Genomic DNA, 19,972 nt, shown 5'->3' with positions numbered 1-19,972 from the left:
CAAGTGCGGCTGACGAACGTGACTAAAATTATACGCGAATATAAACATTAATGAATGTACTTGACATTAATTGAATGTAATCTTTATTAAAAACAATTTATCGGAAGAATAATAAACAGAGAGAGAGGGGAAAAAAGGGCAACACTACTTCTCCTATTGACACACAGCCCCGAATATTAGTTGTTTTTTCCGACGCACGACGTCGCTACCATCGGTGCCAGAAACTGTGTTATCCGAGTTGTGGGCTTTACGTAGGTCGGACGGAGAAGCGAATCGCAACTTAATTCTAAAACTAAAAAGGTTATAATGTGGCGTATGGATTGGAAAGGGTTCGGACCAATTAATTATTTTTCTATCATTATAAGTAATTAACAGGTGAGTTATTCTTTCAAATTTATAAACGTAAAAACCTTGAAATTGTATAGAGGAAGCCGATGACTCCAGGGATTTGCGGATACTTTTTTCCCTCTCTTTAATTCTCTTTTATACGATCCGATTATGTTTTATTATTTAATTTTAAATTTTAGGTTAATTACTAAGGGTTATATTTACGTAATTAGGATGTATTTTGGCCGGTTTATACGTAAAAAATGAATTATTTCGCGTGAAAAAGTAGCGTATAATAAATATATACTGTATATTAGAAATGTGGATAGAGGTCGAGATGGTTTTATCTCGGTTATCTTGCCAGAAAACTAATCTCGCTAGGCTGTCAATTAAGCTTTTTACATGTTTTCCCCTTTCATTTCTTCTTATCTGATAGTTGAGTAGACTTTACTAATTGAACGTTATTATACAATATTTGATTTTCGCACTCCACAGGTAATTTAGCGATACCCGTTTAAAATTAAGCGTGTTTTCTCTACGTATTTTCGAATTATTTCTGTATTAAAAACGTACAAAATCCGATCTTGGTACTGTTTTCCACGTATTTAGTAGACCCGAATGTGTTTTATAACTCAATTCGGGTTTAAAATGACACGCTTCATCGTCACCTTTCCATATTGATTCATCTTCCCGCTCCACAACATCATCAGTTTGTTGCCTTACTTTAATTCTTTTCGGGGTTTAGACGTTGAAATTTATAGAGAATATCGTTCGAAAATTTAGTAAATTAATTTTTCTTACATTTCTGTTGAATCTGATAACGTTAAATCTGTCGATAGAATCACAAAGGTAGGCCACTAACGTGGATCCATTATGTCAAAAGTCGATGTTTTGACTTATGGCGACCGTTTATACATTTTCAGTAATTTATAATCTGTCAGTAGTATGAATCATTAAAATATTTCTCACGCATGAAAGTTTATAGTGGATATTTTATTTTAAAATTCGATTTTTTGTTTTTTTTTTGTTTTTGTTTTTTCTAAATTAATCTTCACAATCTTATGATAAACAGGCGATTTTAAAGCTCTTTTTTTGTTAACTTAAATTGTAATTTAGTTAAATTCTTACTAAAAACAGGCTTAAATTCTTCATAATTATATAAAAATCTAGTTTCTGGGACGTCTTTAGGGAAATATACGGCATTTTCTAGTTTATCTCCTACACAATTATGTCGAGAAATGGGATTTCCAATCCGTTTCTCCGTTACAGTTCGACGCTGTTCCAAGTTAAATTGCCAGCAGAAAAATATAATTAAGAAGCAAAATAAAAGAAGAAAAAACCGGAAATTAATTAACTAAACAATAAAACTGATCGGATAAACGGGTTTAATAAAGTCTTAAGAGAAGTACAATGACGAACGTTCTTTCTTTGCAGGGGTGATGATCCAATTATGGGTGCTTCTACTATACTATTAGCAGCCGTGCTGGGTACCGTTACAGCCGCTGTATCAGTGGTGGTTACGTTAGGATTTTGTTTTTTGTATTGGAAACGACGAAAATTGAACAAATTCCCAGATTCGGAGGAACAACAGCCTCTACAATTACTCCAACAGACTCCTGTCAGCGAATGTGTAGGACAAGCCACTGCAGTAACGCCTACATCCTTGTGAGTTTCTTTTGTCAGTCTATTCTTTCACACGACGTGTAGGTGCCAGCTTAGATTCTATAGAGTTTTTAACTCTTCTAAAGCTCCTCTTAAATTTAATTTGGCATATTTAATTCGGTTGTATACCAATATTGGAAACACGTACCCTATAGAATGAACGGTTTTAAAGGGAGCTTAATGTAGTAACGCTAGAGACTCCATGACGAAAATCGGAAGATTACAATTGTAATAAAGTTAATTATACCGAAGCGGATGAACCAATCGATGCTCTTCTCTTATCTCTACACTCTCTTGGAAATTTAGAAGAGTTTTCGAATTTAATTTGATTTAATAAAAGCATCCCAAAGCTAAATAATAGTAAATTAATGGGAAGAATCGGGAGCTTAAATTATAGAAAATTAAAGCTTCCGGTTCTTCCGATTAATTTACTATTATTTTAAATTACGATTTCCCATTTCCATATTGAAATTTTAACGCGCTTATGCGAGCATTTTCAATTATTTTATTTATTTTAAAAGCATATATTTTAAGATTGCTTAATGTTAATTTGTAAGAGCGATGTTTATAATTGTAATCCTATTTTACATGCTTCAGGAATAACGCCGAGTAAGTATACTGAAATTTAATTAAAAGCTCCTTGGTTTTAAAAGCATTTGAACCCGATTCATTTGCATATTGAAAGCCATTCTAAGATCACATATTTTGAAATTAATTAAAAATTCGATAGAATTCCGTTTGCGCGTGAAATCGTTTGTCACGTTTTAGTATGAAGCGAGCTGAAATGCTGCCATTTACACGGCCAAATCGCCGATTTCGTATAGAAAAGTTTATTATTGTTGGGTCCGTGGAAGTGATTTGTTCGAAAATGGTCGGTGTCACGTTGTTCTGTTGCCGTTTTTACGTGTGAAATCGACCGAAGTTGTTGCGCTGGAATGGTTTCTACTCGCTTTTGTGAACGTTCTTCCAGTTTTTTTCTTGCTCGCTTTCGTGAACGTGGGTTTTTTTATTTTATATGCTGGATAGATGAGCAGTATTTAGCTTCCGTGCTCGCTAAATGAGTACAGTTTAGCTTTTATTCTCGTTAAATGAACGCCATTTAGTTTTTATCCTCGTTAAATGAGCACTGTTTTGCTTTCGTGCTCGCTAAATGAACACCATTTAGCTTCCAATACTCGTTAAATGAGCTTCCGTGCTGGCTAAATGAGCACTATTTACTTTTCTCGCTCGCTTCCACCAGAATTTCCTATCTTTCACGAACATTTCTGCGAGCATTCCTTACTTTTCTCTAACTAATTATCATCCATTGGCACGAAATAATTTACTAAATTATCACTTTTTCCACTTCCTTTCTTCAATTCCAGCTACATTCCCCACAAATTACTAATTAAACGCATCAAACCTTGCGTGATATTTAACAAAATTAATGTCTTAAAATATATCTTGTAGCTACTTACAAACAACAATCTGATCTTAAATTAAAGCTTAAATATAATACATTTTTAACGAAGAATTTAACCGAAACCAAGCAGAAATTATTAAAACCAGTAAGTTAGATTAATATAATGGTTATATTTGGGTGGAGTTGGCTCTAAAAATGATACGGGTTGATGGCCATTATCTCGTGTATTTACGGAGCAACAAAGGGGTGTAATTTGGGAAAAACAGCTGTCATCAACGAAGCTTTTAAATTTATGACGGTAGAATATATAAAAGATAAAACAGGGTTTAATTTATTAGAAGAAAAATCGATCGGCGAAATATTTACAGCCGACAGAATTGGAGTAAAAGAGGACATTTAACTTAATTACACCTCTGAGAATCAAAGACTAGTTGCATCTTCCCGTATAAATTCTTAATTACATTAAATGTTATAATAAATAACTTTGAATATAAATGCTTATATCTACAAAAAGATTAACATTTCTAAGTGTTGATTTAAAAGGATTCGGGAATCTTTTTAAGTGTGTCACTTAAGCAAAGGTTAAGAAGAGTTGGAAGTCTTACAAGTGAAAATTCAGTTTGTATAGAGTCTATTCAAGACATTTTTCAAGAAAATCTCTTCGTTAAGCGTAACTCGATGTAATTCCGAAGAATGTGGCTTTTACGTAAGCGTAACTCGATGTAATTACGAAAAATTTAACTTCTGTAAGCGTAACTGAATATAATTTCGAAAAATTTGCCGTTTCTTTAATCGTAACTGAATATAATTCTGAAGAATGTGCCTTTTCTATAAGCGTCACCGAGCTTAAACTAAACTTTACACTATTAAAATATATGAAAGAAATGAAAAATTCGAAATTAAATTTGTAAAAATAAGACTTTTTTTAAAAGAATTTAAACATTTCTAGAAGAATTTAATATAATTTTTTATCTAAACTTCAACCAATATTCAAAGACGTCGATAACGTTTAAAGTCCGACTACTTCGTATTATTTATTTAATAAAAGAAACGTTTCGGCTTTGAATCAATCCAATTTAAAATATTTATAAAAATGGAATTTTATTTATTAATTTGTCTTTTTGTTTCCTACAAAATTTCCAACCAAATTATTCGTGTTTTGATAGAATCACTCCATCAACTTCCCTATTCTGCTTAATGATCATCTTAAGAACACTTGCATACTTAAAATTACTCAGTAATGTAGTCACATACTTTCCAGGATTCCGATAATCATTAAGGTCATACAGAGTAAGTGGGTATTTTCCCTAAATCCTCTTAGTGTACTCCATAATACTTGTGTGTGTTACTGTGTAAGTGCGTCACAGTTCCGCGGCAAACAACGTAATAAAACAAATACAACCGCCATTTTTTAAAATTAATTAATGATAACTGAATGCTGCCGACTCCTAAATTAATTAAAAATAAAAAAAACTGAGTAAAGAAACCGAGGAAATGTAATTTTCTCCATTTTTTCCGAGTGTGTGAGCATTTTTCATATTAAAAATTGAACTTAATTCGCGTCGAGGAATTCAATTTTAACTCTCTAAGATGTCTTTTTTTTTAATATTTATATAAAATAAATGCATCTAGAATATAATTTTATCAATTTATTTATGTAAATTGCAAGCTTCGTTTAGATTATATACGTTGATTTAAAGATATATTTCTCCCGATTTTAAAATGTTAAAGTCAGATGATGTAGATCTTTCGTTTAAATATTTGAAGAAGCATATCTTGTTGCTGAAAATTCGGATTTTGAATATGAAAATTTAATTGTTTTTTGGATACTTTTTCTGATATAAAAATTACAAAAGTAGTTAAATTAATCAAGAGTCTCTTGTTGTTTTCTTAAGTAATTCGAAGTGTGTAAACATATCAAAGAATTCAGTTAAGACCTTTCGAAATATCAAGATGGTGACTTTTTCTTAAATTTATTTGCAGAGAAATGTATCTAGGGTTTACATATTTTTTTAATAAAAAAAATATCTAGCGAGTTTACTTTATGTGGATAATGAAAAGATGACAGTTTCTCTCTTCTTTCTCCTCGCTCTTCTTTCTCCTCGCTCTTCTCTTTCTCGATCTCGCTCCTCTCTCTCCTCTCTATTCTCTCTTGTCCTTCTCTGTTCCTCGATCTCTCTTCTCTATTCTCTCTCGCTGTTCTCTCTTTTTTTCCATCTCTTCCCTCTCGCTTCTCTTTTAGAAAATTTTACGTAACAGATGTCTGTTTTCAGGAGTTTAATCTCAATTTTATTGAGTTACCAAGGTTTATCTTAATTAAAAACAGGATAAAAACACAGAATGTTGTAGAATTCTTTAGCTATTCAATAATTATGCAAACCAAAAATAAATTTAGCATTCAAATTTGGGGATTGAGAGGAGGGAGATGATGCGTAGATCAGTCACAAATGTGGGGATTCCGCTCCACTACAAAAGCCATAAAAATGCGTAAATAAAGCAGAAACCCATAAAAATAAAATAAATAAAGCAAATATAAAACTGATCTGTCTTTATTTATTTAAAATAATATTTTTTATTTAGATAATTTTCGTATATTTTTACATAAAACGCTAATTTTGATAGTTTCCGAGTTCGAATCAAAGACTCTACTGGCTCTCTCTATACGAGCCTGCATTATAATATAACTAAAATATAGAAGATATAAGCTACATATATATATCAAAAAAGGTAGGCCATTCACAAAATATACTTAAAAATATTCAGTCGAACCTCCAAACAACGGCTACGTCCCCCAGTGTCCGTTGTTTACAGGTTCGATCTACAGTTGCATAAAATTTATTATATTACCACCAGAATCTCTTTCAACGAAAATTCTTCAATTTTTAAATAATTTAACACCCTTTAATTCACATTTAAACCTTCGCACGTGGCAGGAAGCGTTATTTGTTACTCAGCGAATGACAAATTTAAAACGCATCCCCATTATACAAATAACAATCCGATAATAGTATTTTCTAGCGATTTATTATATTGACGTACGGCATTTTCTCCCCTCTTCTGCATCATTACCATTTTCTCTTTTCCGTCTATGACAGATAACATTTGTATTCTCGGTTAATCACGTCTTCCAAACCTTTCTAAATTTAATCGATATAACGTAAAGCGAATTTACTTTAATATATTGTATCGTGTATTCTCCGTCTTCCATGTCAATGTATAAAATGTAAGACGATAATGATCAGAATTTTACATCGCTTCATAAAAGTATAGTACAAAAAGCGAGATACAAGTACGAACTCGTTAAATTTAATAAAATAAACCTTTGTAAATTAAGAAAAAAAATCGGGTTTTTTTAAAGTTTATTTGCTAGAATAAATTTTAAATTTATTTCCAGCAAATAAATTGATAATTAATAAGTAAACAATTTTTTAATTACATTCCTTAGAGTTAAACTGGCCATTTTCTTCTTTTATTCTTATTATTATGCCTTTACTTTTAAAGGAATTCAGTTAATAATTCATAATAAAATTATTTTCTTTATTTTTTAGTGTAAAATGTATTATTTATATTATTAATCTTCTATGCGGCTTGCTTCTTTCTTTTATTTAAAATATTTAATTAATAAATTAAACAAATAAAGGAAACAAACAAGTAAATTATTAAATAGTTTCACCTTTAGTAGTAAGAGCAAAACTCTAATTTTCTTCCTCTTTATCAGCATTGTTCCTTTATTTTTTCCTTTCTTTTAAAGGAAATCAGTTAAAAATTCATAAATAAATCCATTTTTTAAATTATTTTCCTATTAAATTTTAGAATAAAATATACTATTTTTTATTTTATTCATTATTGTTTTAAATATTAAATTAATAAAGGAAATTATAATATTTATTATATTCTATTCCGTATAAAGAGGATTTTTCTTTACTTAATTTGACTTTTTAACTACATATATTCTATACAACTGTACTATCTTTTTTATCCTGCTATCTTCCACCTCTTTATTGATCCTTTCTGATTGACATATCCGACTGTTTCTTAAATCTTCTACTCTTTTCCTTTAAAGAAGTTTATCTTCTTATCTTAGAAGGATTTTCTCTCTTCATAAATGTGCTCTTCTCTTAATATCTTTTTTCATATCAACAAGCCGAAACCAATACATAATTATATCATTGTAATATATAGCTTTTGTTCGATTATAATTCTCTTTTTTCTTTCTTCTTCTCTTCTTTCTCCATCTCCTTTTTCATTCTTCTTCCCCTCCTCTTACTTTTCCTCTCTATTCTTTCCCACCTCCTCCCCCTTCTTTTTATTCGTACTCTTTCCTCCTCTTCCTCCTCCTCCTCACCCTTCCTCTTCTTCTTCTCATTCTTTTTCTTTGCCTTTTTTGTTCTCATCTTCCCTCATCTTCCTCCTCTTCCTCATTCTTCTTTTCCTTCTTTTCTTCTTCTTCATCCTTTAATAATTGAAAGAATTTTTTTTCGCTCTCCTGTAGAGTACACAACGGAAACAAAGAAGAAGATGTTGGACCAATTGCTTTCTTACAAGCGCTTTTACCAAGCCTCGAAGTAAGTGCATCTCGATTTTTTTAAAGTTTTCATCAACGAAAGAAAAAAACTTTAAGTCTCTGTTTAAAAATTCTTTTCCAATTATTCACTGTTTAAGTTTATTGACTGTGAAGATGCTTTGAAGTTAAAATTAAAATATTTTTAGATATTTTTTCTACCCTGATATAATGAAAAAAGTATGTGTGCTTTTTAATATTATTAAAAGAAAAATTGTTGTCAACTCCTAAGGCATCTCTGCTCAAGGGCATCTCTCAGATATTTGTTTCTTATCGATCGTTTTTTAGGCATCTTCTCCACATTTGTAAATGAATATAACGTTTTAAAAATGTTATATTTAATAAATTTACTTAATAATATTAAGTATAACACCTTTAAACAATGGTTTCCATAGCTAATCGTCGTGATAAATCCTCGACCTCGATATAGCGCTCCCAAATACGCCACCCTCATGATAACGCCAATTAATACACGCGTATGAATATTCCACGTAAATATTAAGTATAATTCGTGTAATAAACGACATTATTATATAGATCCCATTCTTATTGTTTGAGGTATTTCGATTTAGTGCCAATTTCGAGTGGCGCTAAATCGAGGTGTATATGTTTTTCGCGTTAAACGCGTTTCTTTACAAATTTCTGGTGGAAATATTAATTTAATTTCTTTAAAAAATATTTAAATTTCGAAAAAATTGATTAAAAGTGATAAATAATTATTCATTTTAAAATAATAAACATAATATAATATATTATTTAAAGAGGATTTTAAAAGATTATAATGACGAGAATACTTTTAAATATTTGTAAACAGAGAATAATGATTATTATGATGATTTTAATATAATAATAACAGGAATATTCGATGAGGTATGGAAGAGGAGAATGTCACAAATTCCATTTCTATAATTGGATACTTAAGTAAATTAATAAGTGCAGTACCTTTAATATCAAAACCTTGTCAAATATTCGTGTAAAATCGATTAAAATTCGATAAAATTCTTTACTAAATGGCCATATTATTACGTAAATAGTATAACAAAGGCAAAGAGACAGACAAACAGACGGGCATTACTAGTTGAAAGCAGTTGGCATCACCTTTTAATCAATCAAAATGGTGGCATTTTTTTCTTTTCTTACGTAAAATAACTTAAAAAAATAACAAAATTAAATTAAAATAATGCTTTTTACATTCATTTTAAGCCGGAAAAGCAATTTGAAAGTAAAATATTCTAGTTTATTTATTCTCCTTTGTTAATTCCTTTGTCGGCTTACAAACTGAATATTAAACACATTAATAATGTGCCACTCATTTATAATCCTTAAATATGAATAATTTGCCAGTTTATAATATTAAATTAATTACTTAATAAATAAGAGAGGTGTTAATTATAACTAAAGAATCATCCACTCCAAGCCGCATAAATTTGTCGTAAAAAGCCTGTAAGGTGTGTCGATCGGTTTAGATTATGTCTTTTATAATGAACTCGCCGGCCAAAATATATTTCGAGCTTATTAAGTGTTTGGTCGAAGGAGGGGATGAATTAACTTAAGGCCATAAGTTAAGCACCCACCAACAATGGGAGATAGCAGTTGATTATCTTTACCGAAGATCGATGCATTCATATCAATTGTATCTCACAGCACGTTGCTCCCGTTTTATAATAAAGAATTCTTCCCGTACACGTCCCACGCTTGAAATTCAAATAACTGTACACTACAACAACAATATCGAGTCAAAAAATAAATAAATATTGAGCCAGTGTTGCAATTTCCTACTTGGTATCTCCCTCACGATGGCTCTTCTTCAGCGAATCCTCTGAAGATGCTTCAAATCCAACAACAAAAAACAAATCCGATCCTGCAAATCTTTACGACTTATTAGAAGTGGAATATAGATACTTTATCGTAAATAGGATTTATGTCATAGGTTACACGCCTAAAGAAAATTATTAACTGTGTATGACAGTCTGGAATACATTCTTTATCGTTACAACAATGGCGTGGCTTATATCATGATTCTTCATGCATATAACACGCATTTACTCGTTATAGCTACCGTTGTTATCTGTTTTGCTTAAAAGAAAAATAAAATCGTCCTTTCTAAAACTAAAATAAGCTGTGTAAACTAAGATATATGTGTATTAAATATATTGAAATGAATATATAGGCAAGAAGGCATCCTGTCAAAGGTATATCGAATCAACCGTAATGAACCGTACCACGGCCTCATAAATCTTAAACATGAAGGAGTTTGAATGTATGCTCCGAGTTCAAACACAAATTTAACGTGATTATGATAATCAGACTCCCGATCGGCATATAATTTGATACCTTCTCTAACATTCCATGCGTTTCGGTAAGTGGACGACGCCAAGTATTGATGATAACACTTGAATTGTAGTTAGTTAAGCGTATGATATAATAATCTAGATCGGTAACTGCGGATATTTTTTATATTATTTCAAAATTCAAGATGTGTTTTAGAATAATCAATAAAGAAATTTAAGTATATAAAATTTCCTAAGGGCTAAAACAACTTATGAAACGAAACTTTTGGATTCCTCATTAGTTTAGTCTGTACCTACGCATCTTATAATGGAATTAAACATTGAATTATTATTTAAATAATATATATCACATTATAATCCAATCACATATTATGAAAGAACCTAAGCTATCAATCAAATTAACTGAAGGGAACCGAAATTATACTCTACTAGTGATTTGATTATAATTTTCCTTCAAAATTTACAAAATTTGGCATATATTAAAAGAAAATTAATTGAAATAATAATTTAAAATGATTTAAAATTAAAATTTTGATATATTTATAACGCAATTTAACAATTTTACTTGATAAATGAATATATTTACTTAAACATTTTCTAAATTACAACGATTTTATAATGAGCTCAACCAAAAATTGCTCAATCCATTCTCCTAATTTCGTGTCCTAACTTTGTTTTATTATAAGTAATATGTAAATAATGAATACTTAAACAGTTATTCTTTAATTGTTTATAATTAAATTAGATTAAACGAGTTATTTTTAAATGAATAAATCGATAAAACTGATTTAATATTCCTTGTATCTTGAATATGTCATATCCTCAATTCTACATTTGAAAATCAATAAAACTCCTGCTTTACTAAAATATATTATAAAAATTAATAAAATTAATTGCTTAATTAATTTTTAATTTTTTTTATAAAAATATTTTGTAAAATTAAAAGTTACGTAAAGAATTTTTAATTATATCATTTGAAGAATTTTAATTATTGACATGATTAATAATTGCTTACAAATATTTATACATATGAAACTATTTTATATTTAATTTACTATTTTAGGAAACCTTTGGTAATTCTTCAGGAGAGAGTGCCGGCCAGATACATTTCAGTTTAGAATATAATTTTTCCGATTCGAATCTTATGATAAAGGTCCTGCATGCTAATGGCCTACCAGCTAAAGACTTATCAGGTGATACTTGTTGCATGTAAATGTGTTTATTCTTCTTATTTTCTTTAGGTTTAAACATGGGAATTGATAGTCAATGTCTTTGTTTTCTTTATTTTTCTAGGAACGAGTGATCCTTATGTTCGAGTGTGTTTACTCCCAGATAAGAAGAATAAACTGGAGACAAAAGTAAAACACAAAACATTAAATCCTCGCTGGAACGAAACTTTTCATTTTGAAGGTAAATTAATCATCTTCTAGAACTCCTATTCAAATATTTTTGCCGTTTTTTAATATAAAGAAATGTCTAAGAATTATATAAAATTGAAAAGTTTACAGTTTCGGTCAGAAAAATCTTCAATTTTAACGTTATTTTGCCTTTATATTTCTTAGAAAAGTAACTTTAAAAAAAAGGATCTATGAAAGCGCTCCTTCGGCGTGAAATTTTTATTTCTTATCGTTTAATTTATTCATTTTTATAGATGTTCTTGCCTCCAAAATTTCTTATTTCTTCTAATTATTCATTCAATAGTTCTTTTGAACAGCCGATAGTTATAAAAAATGAAGAGACAAGGTCATCAAAAAATAAGCAACTGCATTAATTGAGGTCTATTTTAGGTAAAAAGTAATATAAAAATACAAAAACATTGGTTTAAATGAATTATTTATGTTTCATCCGTGTAATTCGAGTGTCTTTAGTACATTTGAGTAGAGAAAAAGGTTAACGATACAAAAAGTGCGTAAGACGTCAGCCTGGCATTTTCTGAAGGATCAAGAGTCGAGTTCGGATCGGAATCTCAAAAGTTTTTATGGAAATATCACCAGGTTTTACCAACTACCACTGAGATGCTCTAGTGCAGTGTTTCCCAATTTTTTTTTGTGCTATGCCCCACTTAAGCCTTTCTAAAATTCTTATGCCCCAACATATACGTTGAACTCTTTTGGAAGGTCTGTCATTGTCGTGTTCGTTGAAGTTTTTCTTGCACTTAATTGCTACACTGTTTTATTGTAACCCCAATCCTTTCATCAAAGTCTTTTGCACTTTCCAGTCATTGCCAAACGCAACCTGGAACATCACAACTCACGTCTGCCCACCTCGAAGTCTGGGCAAAGAATGTCCTTTCTCCTATTTCACCGGCCTCAGGGCCTTGTTCATCTCTTTGTTCTCAGTGGTTCCCAAAATTGTTAATCCCACCCCAAGGGAAAAGGGTTATAAAGGGAAGTTCTAGAAGGAAAGGGAAACAAAGAACAAAGAAAATTAAAAACTAACTTAAATCAATATTTATAATAAATATGGCATACAGCGGCTATACGGTTAACTTAAACTCTGGACGAGTCCATTTTCGAATTGCCCCCTTAACAATCAAATTGCCCCTCTGTGGGGCGTGGGCCCCACGTTGGGAAACACTGCTCTAGTGTTAAATGAACCAACAGGGTTATTTAATTAATCCGTTCCTTACTTTTGTCGGGCGATAAGCAGAGCCCTGGATAGGCCCCATTGCTTCCATTGTAGATGTAGCCAAATCCATGAAAAAAGCCATCTTGATTCCCGCAAGTTGAAGGAATTTTAAAAATTTTAAACGTTTTTAGTAGAAAACAAATCTTTATTGTAACATATTAAATGAATGATAAAGATTACTGTTTGATTTCAATCTGGTTGACATTATTATTGTTCAATAAACAATGTCATTTATTTAGAAACAGCTTTTGTCGGCGGTTTGCTTATTGGAGAAACTGTTATTTCTTCCGGAAATCGTTTTGTTGGTTTTATTCTACTACGTGAACGAATCAATTTATTTATATCTCTCTGAAATAAAATGAGTAATAAAATACAGTTTATCCTAAAAAAAAAATCGTCTGTGTCCAAAATAATAAATATATTACCGCAACCGCTCATTATATTAATCAGTCCGCGTCTCCTAACTTTGACCTGGCTACTAGAGGGCTACTTATTGTAAATAACGGTTATTTTTGTTCTATTCTTTTGTGTGAAAGATCAAAATTAAGAAAAATACACGAATAAAATAGAAAAGAAAGTAAACAAATCGAAAATATTTTTCTATTAGCCCTAAATTAATTTGTGTTTTACAGCATATAAGTTTGAAATGACCACTAGAGGGATACTGTGTAGAAATAATTTTAAATTAAATAATGATTAAAAATATAGATAAAAAGTTTTCACTTTAATCAATTATCGATATTCTAATTTAATATTAATTATTCGAAATTACCAAACTTTTTCAAATTAAAAAAAATATATATTATTTAAGAGATATGAAAATTAAATCGGATGCAACGTGTCGACACAATCGGCTGCCAACTTTAAACGTGAGCAATTATCATCCTGGTGGATCCCAGGATCAATATATTGTAATTTAATATCTGAATTGTAAATATCCATTTTTCATATCGTTTAGAGTTAAAAGTGTGAATTTTCGACAGCTTATCAAAGTCTTAAAGTTATATATTCACAAAATCCTATCATAGCGTGCTATACATCATCTTATCAATTGCATTGGTGAAAGCAATGGAGTTTCTTGTTGACTTTTAAAATTCAAATAAAATATTTCAAGATCACTCTAGTTATATTTACCGAAAAGACATTCACTTTTTTTTCTGTATTTTTCAATAGGTTATCCGCTACACAAACTACAGAAGTCCATCCTACACTTTCACATTTTGGACTACGACCGCTTCACTCGAGATGACTCAATTGGAGAAGTATATTTTCCCTTGCACCAAGTGGATTTTACTCAAAAGCCTAGCTTTTCCCTCAATATCCAACCGAGCGAAAAAGTTAAAGTAAGCAAAGTACAAGTATTATTTTGATTGCAATATGATTGAAAGAAAAAAAATTTAAAAAAAGGAAAGAAAAAACGTTATTGTGTAGGGCGTTTCGGTCTGAATTCGTCCTACGTCTAGCAAAAAAAAAAAAAAAAACATGGTTCTAATCGTCTAAATTTCTTTAAAGAAGCCATTTTTGCCATATCGATTTTTCTTTTCTACTTTACATATTTTTACACGATCGATAAAGATTCTTTACCTGGAAAATCTTGATTCCCTCGCTCGTTCTGGCTTCTTTTATTTAAATAAACACGCTGGATTTTTTTAAAAAACAGAAAATTCTTTTCTCTAACTTACATGTTTACAACAACCATTTTAATCCAAATATCACTTGTTCAGTTTAATCTCCCGTATTAAACCCCTAGTGAATTCTTGCTGCGGTTATTTAAACATACAATTATATAGATTTTAATCTGTTGAATGAACTAATGAAGTAATAAATTACTTATTTTTAATCATACATTTGGAATTTTTAGAGAGTTCTAATAAATAAATTACCATACACTAGCTTTTATATAACGCTGTTTTTTGCTTGTGAAGTATATTATTTATGGCGTCGTGCGAATCTGTTGAACTGCTGCTGTTTAATTTTTAAATGTCGAGCGTAGATAAAAATAGTTTGCCTTCCATTAAGGAATTTTTCTACAATTAAAATATCAATATTTTTTATTATTATGGCGTGATCGTTAATTTAACAAAAATCCACTAACAAATTTTTCATTAAAAATATGTAATCTATGCTTAAAACTTATAAGTTTTGTGGGGTTTTTTTTGGTATTTTCATTAAATTCTAAATACTAAAAAATATTTTTGAAAACAGATTTATATTGATTTTAAACACATTTCTAATCAAAATTCTGCATTGATGTTGCTGTAAACGGTCGTCAGGTTGTTTTAAAATAATTGAGGAATATTAGAATTGATTTTGTGAAATGTTTTCATTTATAGAAATAAAATATACCGATTTTCATTTTCCTACACTAAATACTTCTTTATATATAGAGCGTAATAGACAGACGTTTCGTTATATCAGAAATTTAAATATAATAAGTTTTGACACTTATAATTAATTTATTTTATTTTTTATTATTATAATTAGTTTTTTCTCTGTTATTTTCACGAGTTATTAGAAAAGGAAGAAGTTTTCATCTTCTTCCTTCCCCTCCTCCTCCATTTATTTTTATAATCTTTGATGTTCGGAGGCGAGAAAAACTTTTATTCACTAATGAAGCTGTAGAAGTCATCTGAAGATTTTTATATTTTTGTTAAAACAAACTTTGCTCTTCTTACTGAAGTATCTCATCTTATATATATATAATATATATATATATATATATACAAGTATATATAAGATAGATTGTAATCTCATTATCGAAACTACCATGCACTCATGAGAGAAGAGTGTAGTTTAATTATATTAAATTATTTTCTTACTTTCTTCACAACATTATTTCATTTTCGTGTAGAAGAAATACATCTCTATGGCTACAAATAACTTATTTTTATGCTATTACCAGCAATAAGATAAATATCCGATTTGGATGATGATTAGGGTGTTCTCCCTAAGGCAATGATTCTTTATGGAATAACGTTAGCTCTAGAAAATTAGCGACTTTCCTACACTCAAACTATTATATTACGAAACAGAAAACAAAATCGAATATAAAAAATTTAAAATTTAATATAGTCGGCATTTTTCTAGCTTTTCTATGTATTAAATTTGCAAGAGATGTAGAAAATAGCGAATATTCAGCACAGTTTTTTTTGGATCACAAGCGGTTCTTTGACAATATTCGACATTTAAATCGCCAACTAGTTGAAAAACATGTAATTTTCTGCCTATTCTGGAATTTTATGCTACTCTGCTTGGTTGGATATGGAACCATTAAACAACCGCTCGAAGTAAAATGAAATTCTTTCATCATTTAAAGAATATTTTCAAATTATTATTATTATATTTTGTGTGCTGACTCTTAATACAATTAAATTGCAACCGAGTTTTAAAAATAGCAAAAGCTTTCTTTATTTTTTGTTACTTTTTCTTTACATTCTCCGAAATAATTATAACTTACTCTCTTACATTTAATGAGTTTTTTAAAATGGTTCTAAAATCATTATTTATTTTTTTAGAACCATTTTAGTTAGTTTAAAAGACAGTAGGATCGATATATTTATGTAAGGGTCACCTTGTTCTTTTGTATTGATTAACTGTGGCGGAATTGGTAGCATATGATCCTTCTTATCTCTTAATGGCATTCATTTATAAAATCTTGATTATTACAGTTGGGAGAATTGCTTGTTTCGCTCTCTTACACGCCTAGAACCAGTGAACTAACAGTTTGCATCATAGAAGCACGAAACCTCAAAATCAAAGATATTACCGGATCCTCAGGTGAGTCAGTAATGCATCTAAATGCATTTACTTACCGTAAACTTAGGGATTTTAGAGTTGAAAACTATTTTTAAAATATTTAAATGAAAAAGTTTCGTCGAAAGGAATTTAATAAAAAAGAATAAAACGTAAGAAAATGAAAGATCTTCATGCTTTTCATATACTAAAATAGTAACTCTTTATCTTCATTTAAAATTGATATCTGGTGTTTCGAGTTGACGTTTCACATTTATAACCGAGTTCTCTACAGTAAATTAAACATATATACATGTATATTTTATCTAGTGAATGGTAAAATTATAAATTGAATTTTATATACGCCTACCTAGCGTAAAATTTTAATACAATCCTATAAACGGCCGATGGACGAGCGGTCAAGGTGGCTACCTACCGCTTTTGGGGATCCGGGATCGAATCCGGACGGGTCCAAAAACCCAAGGAATTTTCGGGAGTAGGTCGTTGGGTATGTTGGGCCCTCCTCATCATCCGGCTACCCCATTGTGGATCTGGCCGAACCCATAAAAGCTTTCTAAAATAAAAAAAAGCCATATTGGTGTCCACAGGGCTGAGAGTTAAAAGTAAAAATAACAAATAAAATCCTAGATGCAAGGTAGGATTTAGACTTTAGGCTGGTCCTAAACTATAATATATGAGGTATTTTTAAATGATTTTAAAATCGTGAGACCGTGAACTATATCTTCATAGTATTAGGTCCTAATCTGTGACTCGTCGTTTAGCTTGTGTATGTCTAGATGATGCTTTGATATATTTGTAATATTAGAGCCAGTTTATTTTCGTTAAATTAGATTCAAAGAACAATATTAAAATTGTCAAATTTCGATTGATAAATTACTTTTATTTCTCTAATTTTCAGATCCTTACGTCAAGATATGGTTACACAGAGGAGATAAACGGTTAGAGAAGAAAAAGACTGTAATCATGAAACGATCTTTAAATCCAGTATTCAACGAAACGTTTCAATTTTCTGTACCCTGGGAGCATATACGAGAAACCTCATTGGTTATAACAGTTATGGATTACGATTCGATTGGCAGAAACGAACCAATAGGATGCTTGGTTTTATCATCGCGTAGCGGCATAAACGAGACAAAGCATTGGAACGAGATGCTGAGCAGTCCCAGAACATTCACTAGAAGATGGCATAAATTAAAACCTGTCTAAAATCAAATTTAAAAAAAAGAAAAGAAATTTGAATATGTTTAGGTAGAATTCCCTAAGCAACGCGTTTTCAGTATATTTGTCATGTCAAAAAAATGATCCTTTTTATGTCACGACCACGCGAAAAATTAAAAACAACAAGAGAAAATAAATTAAAAAAAAATGATGTGCAAAATCGACGTTCTGCAAAAAATGTCCCAAATGCACTTATATCCTCATGTACAGTATTTGTTTAGTCTTTGTAGTAGTTATAGAAAAATATATTGACCAATAATAAACTGGAAATGCAATCTTTGGTTTGGTTTATTTCTCTGATTAATTTTTGCTCCAGGAAAATCTTGGGAAAAAAAATTGTACTAATGACGGACGTTTGAATGTTTAACTTACATTTACAGCTGCAAGTAAATTCGGTATGTAAACTATAATTTTTGCTTATCGAGTTTATAACAGAGAAAATGATTGGGTTATCAAATTAATGAATATGCAATTATCTTTATAAGAATTTTTAATCGAATCGCGCTACACGTTATCAAATTTTCAACAAAAGCGTTGGTTCCTTGGAGAGATGTCATGTTCCACATAATTTAATAAAAGATCTTTGCTTTCTGCTTCCATTGCAAACTCTTCTTTGATGCAACAAATCGGATTTTTGGTAAAAAGAAACGTTGCATCAGGATAAACAGGAAGGAAATTTCTCTTTTTTGGAACTATTAAAGTAAACTGCGCCTTGCAATGGTGCAGGAACTAACTTCCTTCACTAATTGTAAACCTATCGATTTTTACGAACGACTTTAGGGAGATAAACAGTAATTCACTTCATCATACTTCATGGCGGTTCCATCGAAGGGTGAAGAAAAGTAAAATACAACATTTCTTTTTGGCTATAATACCAAGGAATGGTTATTGTCAACTCGTTTATTTATTTTTATATGTATATGTATAATCTGAAGGTAAAATTTTATAGGGTCAGTACTTATGTGTGCAGTTTCATCGCGATAAAAAATACCGAATTCAGTAAAATCAGTTTTCTTTTATTATTTTAGAAAAGTTAGTAAAATACCAGTAATAATCGTTTAAATTGGAATTTCTTCGACTGGGATCAAATTTTCTTCAGGATAAAATCTAGCACTAACGTTATTGATTGAAAAAATATCAATAATTTCTGTTTCTATTATTGAATTATTTCGAAAATCGATGTGTATCATTGTTTGAAAATAGGATTTTTTATAATAAAATAGTTTTTTTTCAATATTTATATTAAAACAGAGAGACCTATAGACAAACAGACGTACAAATAAATCAAATGTTTACGGAATTCTCATCAAAATAATTCAAAATTCATGTTTCAATCGTTCTTAACATTGATTTTTTTCCTATTTCATAAAATATGAATTAGAGGAAAAAATATCAATCAAATTAAATCGAATATATAGAAATATCCACTTCCAATATTGCTTCTAAATTACTTTTTGTAGAACTCAGAAGACTGTCATTTATAGATTTTAAAATAATATATATTAACTTAAGGTAAATAGAAAAGAAATTTAAAATTTTACACTTATTTTCATATTTTTAGACATTAAAAAAAGTTATATATTGATCAATTCTCGAGGGTAATTTAAATATTTAGAAGTAGAAAAACATCAAAATCTGAAGATAATTTGGAATCGTGTAACGATATTCTGTATATTGTGCTTTAGGGAAATGTCGAATGTTACACGCCTTTCGGCCGGATGTAACGATTTGTAACCTAAGATGAATAATGCTCTGCTCCAATACTAAAGAGCTTTTCATACAATATATTGTAGATACAGCCGTACAAACAGCCTGATTTGCTAAAACGACTACAGCGTAGGGATTTTGAGGATAAGGCGAGGTCCCCCATTTAAATTACGAATGCCATCCTCAAAAAATTTAACTAGTAACGTTCATTAATTCGAGACTACTATGTAACGTTTCCTTACTGCCTATTGAGAACAGGATCGTCGAAAGTTTGGTATGGGGCTCGGTAGTAAATCGGGCCCCTTTTATAGGGCCCGCTCTACCCCGACCCCCATGTAAATTACCTCCGCTTAATTTATAGGTATAGAAACCATTACAGGCCCTAAGTTTTCTCTGGATCCGGAAAAAGGTTCCTAGCTTTCC

At 30.2% G+C, this 19,972-nt stretch overlaps 1 protein-coding gene across 1 annotated transcript; it reads left to right on the top strand.

The window, feature by feature from the left end:
• Nucleotides 1-205: 205 nt before the first annotated feature.
• On the top strand, nucleotides 206-18,117 carry Syt7 (Synaptotagmin 7). Its single transcript, XM_067286213.1, has 8 exons — nucleotides 206-375; nucleotides 1,762-1,992; nucleotides 7,884-7,956; nucleotides 11,307-11,436; nucleotides 11,537-11,653; nucleotides 14,045-14,214; nucleotides 16,540-16,648; nucleotides 17,523-18,117. The coding sequence occupies exons 2-8, from the start codon at nucleotides 1,778-1,780 to the stop codon at nucleotides 17,828-17,830; spliced, it is 1,122 nt and encodes a 373-aa protein (XP_067142314.1). The 5' UTR covers nucleotides 206-375; nucleotides 1,762-1,777; the 3' UTR covers nucleotides 17,831-18,117.
• Nucleotides 18,118-19,972: the final 1,855 nt, after the last annotated feature.

The sequence above is a fragment of the Centruroides vittatus genome, unplaced genomic scaffold, assembly GCF_030686945.1.
Source record: "Centruroides vittatus isolate TY-2023 unplaced genomic scaffold, ASM3068694v2 scaffold_3293, whole genome shotgun sequence".
Lineage (NCBI taxonomy): Eukaryota > Metazoa > Arthropoda > Arachnida > Scorpiones > Buthidae > Centruroides > Centruroides vittatus.
This window is presented reverse-complemented; position numbering and strand designations above follow the sequence as displayed.